This window comes from Rhyacophila brunnea, unplaced genomic scaffold (genome assembly GCF_057557595.1).
Source record: "Rhyacophila brunnea isolate RB1 unplaced genomic scaffold, BYU_Rbru_1.0 scaffold_23, whole genome shotgun sequence".
In the NCBI taxonomy this organism is placed as follows: Eukaryota; Metazoa; Arthropoda; class Insecta; order Trichoptera; family Rhyacophilidae; genus Rhyacophila; species Rhyacophila brunnea.
The window spans coordinates 21319117-21333611 of record NW_028232893.1 but is presented as its reverse complement, the minus strand read 5'-3'; the positions used below and the strand labels follow the sequence as shown (position 1 = coordinate 21333611).

Here is a 14495-nt window from a genome sequence, read left to right as displayed (position 1 = left end):
AATGGTAATTTTTCTCGAATGAATTATTTCCAATGGTTATATTATTATCATGTAACTGCACGAGGTGATTGGTTTCGGAAGATACTATCATTATGTATTTGGTCTTTGTGGGATTAATTTTAAGGTTAACTTTTTTTTGTTACATGCCAACACTAAACAGCCTATTATATCCAGGTCATCCGTCATGGAAAATGGTACCATTAAATTCAATTTTTAAAGTAGATTCCATAAAATATTAACCTTTCAAAACCAATTATCTCATTAGTTTGAACAGTCGTTTTCGTGGTAGAACTCTATTATGATGGATTTAAACTTTTATTAATTCTACGAGCATTTGAATCAGTGATGGTAACAGCTATTTCGGGTTACAAACCCATCCTTAAAACAATCTCATTATCATCATCAGCCAGGTCGATCCACTACCCTAACAGTATCTTATTATTAAGTCACTTGATCTATGAATTATTGTCAATCATTTTCTAACTTGCTGTAAGGGAAAAATTAGTGTGTCTGGTATATACTTTATTTTATCACAGAATTATTCACTTTACGGTAAGTTAAAATTGCAGTGACAAAATGCATAATATAAGTCAATTTGTACCTATCGATTGTAAAGGATTCCTATATTATATTCATTTTTCCAATTAGTTTAATTTATATGGAAGAAAGTATAATAGTAAATTTTACTCTGAACCATAGCGTATGGGCCTCTATATCCGAGATGTGGTTATATTAATTGAATTATTTTACAAGGAATGGTTGTTGGCTCCGAATCAAAAACACGCTTTGAGAAAGCACAATGTCAATTTTACAGTCTCAGAAGTTGACACTGCCACTACTTGTGCGTAAATTATGGAGTAAATGACTCAAATGTCTTGATACTTAAAGAAGAGATATTTAAATGTATATCTGCGTGAAAAAAGAAAAGGGAGATAAGTCCGAAAATGAGTTGAATATGCCAAATTAATCATAATGCATATTATAATATTATGTGTAAAGATGAAAAGGACAAGTCGAATCAACGCCGCTCAATTAGTAAATAATATATCCCATAGGAACATAGAAGTCCTCACTCAAAGTTGTCGAAAACTCAATCTACTTTTGGGTCTCCTGAAAAGTAGTGACTTTAGACTTATGTCCTTTTTCCTATTGCACGTGAATGTTACAAAGGACAATTTTGCCTGAGGAGTACACACTTATCTTATTTTTCGAAGCTACTAAAAGCAAATGTACAAAATGTATTGTATAATTATAATACATGACGTATTGTATGATTATAATACATGTATTGTATAATTCGAATACATGTATTGTATGATTAGAATATGTGTATTGTATGATTTATTTACCCACATTTAATTTAAATATTATTATAAGATATGTTTAAAAATAATCACCTTTTTTCGCCTATTTAAGTATTATGTTATGTCACATTTTTTAATGTAAAAAATAACCCGAGAATTCATATTAATTATATTACATATTTCAAGAATATTATATTAATTTGTATAAATAAGATGTCTTTTTTTTCTTTCTGCATATCCTTTCCCTCGGCAACTATCAACTTTTTTTGTCATGTTGCAGGCATGTCAATCGTGGAATAGATTTTGGTCGATTCTACCGTAGGCTCTTAAGAATTGAATCATGAAAATGTTCAAAGCGTTAACATTCAGTTGTAATATAAAATGATTTCATTGAGATTTTGAATGGGAAGCATTCACATGTAGACAGATTAGAATTTAACTCTATATACAGCAGCGTGACTTCGAAAAGAGACCCATTGACGACGCCGCAAGCACTATGTAGACGGATTAGGATTTTACTCTATGTTGACTCCGTAATTGATATCTCTCAGTCTTACAGCCAGTCAGTTTAGTCTGATTAGCTCTGACCCTTTTGATCATACAGGTCCTCTATTTTGAGACTAAGCACCTTACACTATTGAGATTCGTTTCTAGTGATAAGTTTGGTATCTAATTGTCAAAAGTGATACCTACCTGAACTGAACTAATCCTTTGGAAAGTTCATCTGGTTATTTGGTCAAGCGAGTCATCTTATCTTGTTACAACAGGACCGATTGTCTCCAATGGATTAATAAAAATGATAAAAAATGTAAATAAAAACCACAAATTTTAGACGTCATTAATAAATGACATTTTAATAATATATTATTAGTTACTACAACATAAATTTAATAGTGTCAAGTAAAAATTTTCTCCCTCGTCTCGCATGGATATAAAAATAATTCGTGTAGACAATACCGTATTGACTCGAACACCCGTCGAGACTAAGAAAATCGACACCATAAATATAAACAAATAATAAAAAAATAAACACCCGTAAATATAGATCCATATTCCATCGAGAGTGAAAAGTCAGCCGTTTCAATTTTCACCATATGTTTAAATTCTTTGGCATTGCTTCACAGTACAGACGATTCCAATAAATCAGCGCAAATGAGAATTCTCAGGGCTCATCACAATTTCAATGATCCAATAAGCTAAGAGAACTTATAGCTACATTCAAACGCAGACAAGGCCATATTTCCGAGAAGTCATATTATTTATTACGACTCAAAATGCAGGGAAAGGTAGATGGCAGCAGTTGTGTATGTAGAATAATATTCTCTTTGCCATGCAATCTTCGTAAGTAACTCAATGTCTAGGATACGGAGATTTACTTTAGTCGCCAATCTTCTATGATGTCGCATGACCTTTTGAAACTACTAATGCAGTCCAATTGACGTTATGTTTTAAGAGCTTTCGAGATCAGAGAGAATATTATTGACTCCAGCCCAATTCATGTCTGTTCTGTGAAACTTTCTGCCATCCAGTGTGCTTAACCAGAGGTCATATCATGATTAGAAACACTGTTCATAGTGAATTACTGACTTCTATGCTGTACATTACAAAGGTCATCTAGTGTTCGAATCGATACGGTATTAAAATTTTGTTTTATAATAAATAAATTAGACTAAACGTTGTTGACTTTCGCTTTGCGCAGCGTGAACCCTTCGCCTTTGAAGGCTTCGAACTGGTCGGGAACTTCTTTATCATCCTTCGCAGAATTGCTGGGCCGGGAGTTTCGTAAGAATCTGAGGCTGGACACGTCGTAATCGTAATCTGGAATGCCTCGAACATACACCTGTAAAAAAATATGTGTGAATATTCAACGATTTAAAAATGTAAATTTTTCAAATATCAAGTGACATAAGTAATATTAACAAATTATGGTTCTGACATTTTCATGTCTATATATAACAGTTTGGGGCCAAAAACACTGGTTAGCAATGATTGTTAAAAGTTAACCAATAAAAACATTCTAGCCAGCTATTTTTTTTAACATAAATAGCTTCACGTGTTGCCCGCGAAATTTAAATTAACCTGACACATGTGACTTATTATGTTTTAAATTGATTGTTTAAACCTTATAATTAAAATATTACATGCTAAAATAACATTTTTTATCTGAGGTAGATACATTTCATAAAAAGACAATAAATCCATGAATTTCTACGCATAAGTACCAATGGTTACCTGTCTAGATTTAGTGTCGTCCTCTTGCGCGGAGTCCTGCCGGAGTTTTTTCTTCTTGCCGTCGAGTCTGTTGCCCTCACCCTTGAAGGCGATAAATCCACGCGGCTCGGGCATCAGCGCCGCCATGTCCGCTTCGGCGCCCCCGTCTTGTGACGTCCCCGCACCCCCGCTGGCACCCGGCGTGAACTCCTTCTCTTTGTAGCCCACCGGCGGTGCAAACTCCACCTGTCCATTACAGCAAACAATATAAACTTAATTCACAATTTGATTCGCGAGCATTAAAAAGCATTGTTTGAGGATAGATCGTCTTTTTCGTTAATGTCGGTGATACGACTGACTTGATTTCTTTGATGATTTGATTCTACATGCACATTTTAATGGATCCAAATCCGTTTGAAATTATTTTGTACAGTTGCCCTATTCATTAGCAACATCCAAGAAATTTAATCATTAGCTTTAATAACCCCTTTTACCAAATACATAATTTTAGATATTTTATAGATAGAAGAATATTTGAATATACATAATTTGAAAACATCTCATGACTTATATATGTTACACCGAATGTGCGAAATTGACTATTACATGAAATGGGCAAAATTTTGGCTAATTCATGTAATAGTCAAGCCTGTTGCCTTATTCATGAATTAGGTAATTTTTCTGCTGAGTACATGAATTCGCCACGGTATGGAATTCTTGAACTGTCAACATGACAGAAGAAAAAGTAAATTTAATACGGATGGTTTTATTAGTTATAATTGGACATAATATAATATTATTATTATTAGGTTAGGTTAGATTTTGTAATTCTGAATTAAATTATTCAACTGAATGTCCATTTTGAGGTTAGCTATCAAGTGTCAACAAACTATCACAAACATTCAATCGACCATTGCACAATTGATACCCAAGCACGAATCAAATCGCGAAAATACTTTTCAATAAAATTCTTCCGTTATCATATTATAGTTCTAGAATTTTTTTGCGCATAGTAAATGGATATGAATGTCATTGTAGTTATTGATTGGTATATTTTTATATTATAATCAATGACATTTGACACATTTATTTAGTTGCAAAAATCACCACGGAGCGCGATCATCTATTTTGACGATAGATAATATAAATGTACATTTTGACCAATCCATGAGCATTTGATACATTTAGTTTAGTTGCAAAAAATACTACCGTAGCGCTACTATCTAATTTGTCCAAGACATGAAGTAGGCAGAAAAATTACTGCCGATTTCACGCACTCTCCAGATATTTTGTCTAATTCATGAATAAGGCAACGGGCTTGCATTTTTCATGATTTAGGCAAAATTTTGCCCATTTCATGTAATATTCAATTTCGCATATTCGGCGTAACATATATACCAGAAAAAATCATTTTGTAGAAAAAAATACGACACCCGACAGAACTTGAACCTGTACCTAGTCTGCTGGATTCGCGCCAGTATGTTTTACCAATTAAACTACGGGCGCCTTAGATAATTACGACGATTTTAACTAGTAGTTGTTACATAAAATGCTTATCGAATTGCGTTATAAGGTAGGTTATCAGTTTTAGTATATTAAACTAAGGTAGGTATCAATTAATTCCTGAATAACTATTTTTTTTCTACAAAACAATTTTTTCTAGTGTATATATGCATGAGATGTTTTCAAATTATGTATATTCAGTATATAGAATGTTACATTCTGAAATCTTCTGTCTTATTCGTTGAATAAAAAGAAATAGTTTATTAGAAGAATATTTGGTTTGCTTTAGGCAGGGTTTCATTGAATTTTAAAAACTAACCAGCACCATCTGCAAATTGTATTCTTGGTTCAATGAAAACCGATAAATTTAATATGACTGACAAAGTTCAGTGTGCACTCTTTATGTCGGATCTTAACAGCCAAAATTTAAAAAAAAACTAACCAACACCATCTATAATTATGTATACTTAATTCAATGAAAATAAATATGTAAGTATAAACGAAAAAGTGTCAGACAAAGGATCAGACATGGTTTAAAAAAAAAAATTGTCAGATCACCCATAGCATACCTAAACTATTATATTTTGGTTAAGCGGGGTTTAATTGAATTTTAAAAACTAATCGACACCATCAGCAATTTGTATTCTTTGTTCAATGAAAACAAATAAGTATGACTGACGAAGTTTAGTGAGCACTATTTATGTCGCATCACCACAGCTTACCTCCACCATTTGCTACTGATATGCTGTAAATACTTAGGGTGGTTAGTTTTAATTAGTCACATCTAACACAAAAGTGACCATTTCTCTGATTATGGTCTGTGTGGACTGGCTGCTTTCTGCATAAATATGTTCATCTTTAATTAGCCCCTTTTTCTATCTAGCTGCTAAAATGTAAATGCAACTCACATTCATGTCACACTCGATGATGGTGACGGCGTTCCCTGGTTTGGTCTCCAGCACGCACATCTCGTACACCTTTGAGTTGTATTTGATGGCGATCACGTCGCCCGTCGTTAAACACGCAAAACTACGGAGACCATTTTCTAAAACTGTAAAACAAAACGATTGATAAATTAAACTAATGATCAATTCATAACGTCGCAGCTTTCTGACAAAACTATTGAACCTCACGGTAGAGTATCCTCCAGATAACCTTGCCATTGTAAACATTGACAAGGATTTGTGTGTATATGCAACCGTATAATTGTATTAGTAAAAGCCAGGCACTTGATTGATTTACTCACGTACGCCGTATAATTGTATTAGTAAATTCCAAGCACTTGATTGGTTTACTCACGTTTTAATTCAAAAAAATCTATTCCAAATGGCAAGGTTAGGTGGCGGCCACTATACTGTGGGTTGTTTATACCACTTATATTTCTTTGCAAATATTTTAATGCAAACTTTTGATATTTGATAACTAAACGAAATTTAGAAAAACACAGAAACACCAATTTTACATTTTTGAAGGTACTGACAAAAAAATTTTTCATCAAAAAACCAAACAATCTAGTTTGGAGCATAATATTATGGCAACGTGTTCTTTCACCTTTTTGATAATTACCCTTTTCTCGTGAACTGACATTATTTGAATGAGTGTAAACAAAAAATTACTTAGCCGTAACACTTAGCCACTAGAGATACTTCTATAAATAGAACACACACATGTGTCTGGAATCCATTTCAATGGTTACCGTGCATTGAAGATATTGAATGTGATTTTTAATACACAGTTTTCATTGAATTTTGAACATTTCAGTCTTAAATTGCGGGAAATAAATAGTATTATGTAAAGCTGGTAATTCAATGTACTATAATGAAACTGAACTGCAGAAATTACATAAAAATAGCAGGTGAACATAAATTCCGGGCATGCAAAATCAGGGTTCCACTGTAGTTATAATTCACATAAATACACCAAATATTTCAAACGATATATAATTTGTTTTATTCATTAGATGTTTGCTATGCGAAAACGTCGAAACCCTTCAGTTTTCTGCATTTTACTGAAATATCCACATAAATCAACACGATACAATGTGCGAAGAAAAATCCTCTTCCTTCATAAAGCTTTTTGAAAACGTATTTTATAAGCATCTAGCTTACCCAGTTCAGTACATCAGCCTTGCTTGATACTTCGATTACAACCCAAGACTTCTCAATATAAATAAAGGACGGATGACTACAACTACTGGGGGTACGGACCCGTATAGTTTTTATTGATTTTTTTAATGTGATGAGAGGCATACCTGCTTTAGGATTAGTAATGTCAAGGAAGTCTTCAGACAGCGGTTGAAATCGGGAGAAAGTGGCGACGCTTAGTGAGACACTTTCGATATATACATTGGCCCCTTCTTCTAATACCAAATTATGCATCATCTGAAATAAATAATAAATATCAGAAAGGTTCATTAATTTCCTATTACCTATTTTAAAATTAATTATATTGTATATAATTATATATAATAAATCTAATTTATCTCATATATTCAAGATATCCTTAATATAATATGTACTCCGACATATATTATGCAGATTAAGTTTAGTCTGGGATGCAGAGAACGTCGAGTTACGTTAAATCAAAATAATGTAACGTAAATATAATAAAATACAATTACATCATCATGTTCGATCCTAAGAGGATGACATGGGCCTCCAGAGTGGAGATTGCATTAACCGGTTCTATGCCTTCAGCGAGTTTTCTCGCTCTATTCGGCCGTGAACAACAGGCCAGGCCACACATACAAATTTCACGAGATATCTCGTCCGACTTTAAACACAAATCACTAGCCACTGTCGATTGATTTGCATAATCTAAAAAATTAAACACACAGCGACATCTAATAATTATGAAGTACTAAGCCACAAATTATCGATATTACAGCGATTTTAGTAGGAGCTTCGCTCTACATTCAACATGTGTCGTTAAAAATCTGCGGCCTGTCAGATACTGCCATAGTAATATCGTGAGGCATAGAAAAGGTTAAAAGATTTTTATTTTTACGAGAAATAGATGTTAGTTGCTTGCTCAACCTATTAGGTCCATTGAAAAATAACACGTGAATTTGCCAGACCCGGGACCTACAACATTTTTAAAATTAAGATTTCCTGATGGCCGAGCAGTTATGCATTATGCTTATGATGTCGTTGGTCCTGGGATCGAATCACGGATCTGACAAAAATTCACATGTTGCTTTTCAATATGTGTTTGGAACTAGAGTATGGACTTAATAGGTCGAGCGAACAGATAACATCCATTTCTCATAAAAACAAAAATCTGTTAATACAACCTCCACTCTGTGGAAGCCATAATGATCGTCTCGGGATTGAACATGATTGCTGTATCAGTGGTTAACTGAATCAATTCACCCATCATGGATACAGTATACCAGTGGCGAAGGGTGGAGGTAGGCTGTTAAGATCCGCCATAAATAGTGCACATTAAACTTTTTCAGACATACATATTTTTTTTCATTGAAATAAGACTACAATTCACAGAAAGTGTTGGTTAGTTTTTAAAATTAAATTAAACCCTGAGAAACCAAGCGATATTAGATAATAGTCAAAAAATACATGTCTATCTATAAAATATCTAAAATTATGCAATTAAATCATACATAACTTTGAATATTTTATAGATAGAATAATATTTTTTATTTATTATAGTTTGGTTTAGGCAGGACTTAATGAAATAAAAAAAATGAACCAACAATATGTGTAATATGTATTTTTAATCCAACGAAAACAAATAACTATGAATGAAAAAGTGTGCACAATTTTGTCGTATCGCCCTAATTAGGCCAAAACTATTATGGTTTCGTTTGGGCAGGGTTTAATTGATTTTCAAAAACTAACTAACACCATCTGTAAATTGTAGTCTTAGTTCAATAAAAACAAATACATATGACTAACAAAGTTTAGTGTGCACTATTTATAGCGAATCTTAACAGCCTACCTCCACCCTTCGCCACTGCAGTATACCTAGTAAGGTATACTAGATTCGAATATTTTTTTTATTGACATGGCAAGAATCTTATATTGTGTCTATACAAAAGTAAATGTTATCATTTTCGATAACACAATGTATTTAAAACTGATAGCCATTCGCAATTACGTATTTAATCAATGTTAAGAATATTTCAAATGTCTTTTTGGTTGTTGTTTGCAGGAATAATCGTAAGTCGCGAATAACAGATGTCACCAGTCATATGCGCATCTTCTTCCACCAACCATATTTGTTTACATTTTTTTTCAATATCCGTTAAATAGTCGATACATGCCAAAATAGCATTTAGCAATTCGTGACAAGATATAAAACTATATCGCTTGAGATTTTAACGGCTAGATGTTATTGTATTTGTTTTTTTGGTCCATGTCACCATGTATTCATCCTCGGCCCTCTTTCTCTTTCTTCGACCTAAGATTACAGTATGAAATATAAATGACGCACCCAATGGGGTAGATATACGTTCCCTTCATCTGCAACGAACTCCAGGACACCGCAGTGCGTGATTCTTTTGTGCCGTTTGTTGGTCAGTCTGAATAGCATGGGGTATTCTATATTGCGGCGGGTCAATTGTTCTAGGGCTGAGGGGGGCATGATAACTGAAAAATACGCAACAACATCATACATATTAAACGCATTATTTTGATATCCTCATTTTAGACAATATATTAAAAAAAAAACATACATCCCATCTATACATAGTCGCTCGTTGTTTCAATTATATTTTAATTCGGTACTACGTATAACTACTAATTTTAGTTTTTATATGGATACATATTTTATTAACAAACATGGAAATGTTTTTTATGGTTGTTAATTCGTTCGAGGGGATTACATTTATAATTTATTCGTTTAACTACCAGGGTCACCATTTATTGTTATTCTACAATATATAATTATTTACATCGCTTTTGGATGGATATGTTAGTTTATGTCAACTGTTGTGTGACGAGTGCTCCATTATCGACTGATTCAGTTAATCATCTTTTTTCGATAATTGTTACTATACTTTTAACTAACTACGTGTGTATATCAATTTATTCTCTAATGTCAGAAAGTGTCATTTTTAAGACATATATTCTTATTTATTTATTGATTGCTACAAACTTTAACCTTTTCCACTCGAAATTTTTTTTATAGGTACATCATACCACCCACTCGAGACTTTTTTCCGTAAAAAGCAAAATTTCAATATAAAACATTTAATTGGTGAAAAAAATGTAAAAAAAATTTTTTTTTATTATTTCTGTAAAATAGATTTATAATGAATATACTGTACTTATTTTTAGTTTATTTATAATTCTTCATTGTGTGGTACTTCACAAAGCAATCTCCAATATGTAATCCTGGCTTATCACAGAATCGTAATGAAATAGCAGTATGTAGAGAAGTGGCTATAAAGTGTAAATCGTCCATACATATAGTTATGACTGTAAATATGATCCAAATGAAATGCCTTCAAATACACTTGTAATATAAGCGGCCGTCTCGTAAATTTCCTAAATTAGTTACGGGCTCATAACAACTCATTCCCAGTGCGGTACACATTATCAAAAGATTTCTCAAAAAATAATAAATCGATACGTAATAATTTTCATTTGACTCATTAGAGTATTTCGCATTATATTTGTAAGGTTCCGAATCGGCATAATATACTAGTAAGTATTGTCATCAAAAACAGTCTATTCAAATATAAAACTGTAAACTATACGAGACGCCCCTGAGCAAGCGAGAACCAATAAAAAATATAAACACACATCAAAATCATGCGTGACAAACACTTCAGTTCACTCTAGTCTGGGAACGTTCAATAAATAAAATTTATGTGACAAAAAAACATTGCTTGCAAGCGACGACCTACGAATAAAAAAAGAGAAGATTCCGATAAAAATACTATGTTGAAATTACGCACGCAGTATTCTTTTGCTGACTTCTTTCGCAGATAAATGTAATAACCTATTATTATTCATTCTAACTTGATTGAAATCGCATTATAAAAATTTCTGAAAATATTACAAAAAATTACTTTATAGGCGTGCCGCCGCTACGGCGGCACTCGAGTAATACGGGAAACTTCTAATGCCGCCGATATGGCGGCACTCGAGTGTTAAGGGTTAAAACCTATCAGAACAACATGGTGGGGTGAGAAATTATGGTAAATTTTCATTCAGTTTTCCGAACAAAAAATTATTGCATATCTAACAAAATTGCATGTAGAGTGAGTAAGGTAAACAAGCTACTTCAAAGAAATTCAAATGCACTACAGCAACATATGCAATGATTGGACCTACCTGCAGGCATGTGATGGTATTATTGGTTTTGCAGAATAACTTGGGTGCTATAGGAAAAATTTGAATGTATTTTCTGTCGACTTACGATACATTTTTATTCAGCTTTTCGGCCAGCATCGGATTGCCATCTAACAAAATTTCGTGTGAAGTCGGCAAGCTTAAATATTATTAACTCATTTACATATTAATTACCTATATTATTCCATTTTTATGTAATATTAAAACCAACATTTGAATTTTTCACTGTAGCGATGTTATTTTTCACTATCAATTAGCAGATCTCAAACCCCACCGCATTTGCTCCCATATAGAGTTCTCCGGGAAGCTAGTATTACTATCATTTACTCTGTTCAGTGGTTATAGCTCAATACGCAAGTCCAATATCAAAATAATAAATGTAGTTAGTTAACATCATACAGTATACACAAAAAAAATAACACGCGAAACATTGTACATATAAGTACTGCAATGTCAATCAGCATTAAATGTAGGTTATATCAGTAAACATGTTATTGTTAATGAATGCAATGGTGACACCAACGTGATTACAACTAGTGTGCACAATATTTGACAAGAACTTTTGAAAAGAATTTTCGAGCATCCATTTCAATGTTTCCTAAAAAAATGTTAGATTTATATAGTTGACAAGAAAAACTGAAGTATCTTTTTGAGATGCCCGGGGTTCCAGCGGCTAGCTCAGGTGTCCATCGAACCCCGGATTCACAAAAAAAATATAAAAAAGGATTTATATATGTTGGTAAAATTAAATAAAACACTAAGTCTTTCTCGTGCGGTCTTAGCGTTATATATTTTAATATTTGGTTGGACAACGTTACTTTATAGTCCATTACATATTTTGTTTTTACAATTAGTTACGCAGGTCCGTACACGGTTTACAAAGGACGCTTACTGACTTTTTTTTTTCTTTTTCAAATTCCCCGTACCCACGCCGTCCAGCAAAAAGGACTCTTGTGATTGGCCAAATTTTATCGCGTGATGCTTTTGATTTGACGAATCACGAGGACCACCCCGGCGCAGGCGCGTGGAGATTTTAAAGTTGCCGGCAAGCGCGGCAAAATTTATTATATATGAATACTTATATTTAGTCTTAAAATTATCTCTCTCATCCATCATCATTTATACTTTAAAATCTATCTTAATTACACCTCCGCCCAGTAAGTGATTTTCACGCACCGGACGAAGGCCTTTACTCATGAATAAAAAAAATAAAATTACGTAGTTGAGCAAGGAATCAGATTAGTTGTTTTATGAAACCGTTTCTAGAGGTCAGGGTTACGTTTCGACTTATGACTACTAAATGATTATTTTACACCGGGAGAAGCCCGCCTGTAACAGGGGTGTATCATTTTCTATGACAGAAATATCATGGATAGATCCAATGTTGGTGAAGTACTCACTTTTTCCACCTCTCTCTACATCTTGACGTTCGTTGCCAGGCAACATGGACACTGAGTAACAACGGCAGGTGATCTCGAACGGCCGTGCTATTTCGTGGAACATGTTGAACCCAAACTGAAATAAAAAAGTTTAAAAATTCATAAATATTGGCATCTTAGACCTTTTCCAGATGGTGCGTGTCCCACCGCGCTTTCATTTAATGTAATTCATTTTTGAATCGGCAAGAAAAGCGGCGAATGCGAGAAGAAAAACCAACAACTCAACCATGACACAGGGTTCATTTGAGATTTTATGTCGCGATATCTAGCAAGATGTATTGCATTGTACAAACTAGGACCTGGTGACGTAATTTATTTTAAAATGATTATAAAATTGTCATTTTCAGAACAAAACGGTTGTAATTCATTTTGGAATGGCCATAAAAACGTCGCAACGTTGTCGAGAGTCCGGCGATCACTTGCGCTTGTCACCGTGAGCGCAAGTGGACGGCTCATCGTGCCATCTGGACAAGGCCTTAATAAATGAAGTCGTCGCAGAGAGTCAGGATGGCTTGCTAATACTCCGGTAATACGATGGTTGGGTACCTACTAAAAATTTCGCTCTAAGTAAAATAAAAACCGTGATTCATTTTCCCATTATTACTTTGAAATTGAGCTGACTAATCGCTTCTGTTTCAAATCAAAAATTAAGTTCACCTTTTTTATAATATTCACTTGATTTAAAAGTATTGTGTAACATAATATTGATGAGAAATATGCGCACTCTGGTCCAAATAAAAAACCTGGGTCGTCCCAGCCCACTACACCATGAGATATCAACTTTTGTATGCCATCATGTGAAGCAATATTTCTGGAAAACAAGGCCCTGACTGAAAAATCTCAGAGAATGATTTAAGCTTAGCACAATATTCCTGTTCAGAGCAGCGGCGGATATGGCACAGTAATAAGAAGATTTTCAACTGCCCACCATTGACTTACCAACGGATATAGTATTTATGAAGAATAAAAGGGAATAAAGAATGTTATAAGCCTGGCTATTGTCTGCTCACACAAATTTCATACAGTTGTTTTCAAAACTGAGGAGTATACACCACTTTTTATGGCCATCACTGTTTCGGTTGGTTGCTGGTAATATTTCAAGATCAAGGATTCCCTTGGAATTCGCACAAATCGCACAAAATCGAATCTCAATATTAGGAAATAATGTATTAATTTTGGATCATTCTAAATTTGACGTCATTTTCCTTATATTAGTCAATACGTAGTAAAGTTATCATTACATTAAATTTATAATTAAAAATGTTAGGTTATGTCATATTTATTTTGGGTATATACTTGCAAATCGGACTGGAAAAAGAAAATTATTGATCCGCAAGTTAAATTTAGAGTTATTGGACGCTGTTTAATCAAATAGTTGAAACATTACAATCGGTAAACGTAATAAAATCATACGATTATGTTGCACAAATTGGGAATCATAACAATGCACAATATCCTTAAATTTCTAAATCATCGGTATCCCTGAGATGCAAAAAGCAACAATTCCTCTAAAATAATTGATATACTGATTGTCACAGCGAAGATAAAAACACATTAATTCGTACCATTTTCAAAATTTTCTACGAATTTTCTTGGTGAAACAATGGATGCTGACTTCGACTTTTACAAATTTTTTGACGTATACCAATAGACAATAATATTATGAACAACACGTCAAATAGCTCTGTTGTGACCAGTACCGAGATTGAATTTATTTGACT

At 33.4% G+C, this 14495-nt stretch overlaps 1 protein-coding gene across 1 annotated transcript; it reads right to left on the bottom strand.

Annotated features, from left to right (window-relative positions):
* Positions 1-2130: 2130 nt before the first annotated feature.
* On the bottom strand, positions 2131-14417 carry Ufd1 (ubiquitin fusion-degradation 1-like). Its single transcript, XM_085950696.1, has 7 exons — positions 14340-14417; positions 12736-12850; positions 9471-9625; positions 7270-7399; positions 5927-6069; positions 3537-3761; positions 2131-3144 (listed from the first exon to the last, which is right to left on the bottom strand). Exons 1-7 carry the CDS (start codon positions 14340-14342, stop codon positions 2974-2976), a joined length of 942 nt encoding a protein of 313 aa, XP_085806822.1. The 5' UTR covers positions 14343-14417; the 3' UTR covers positions 2131-2973.
* Positions 14418-14495: the final 78 nt, after the last annotated feature.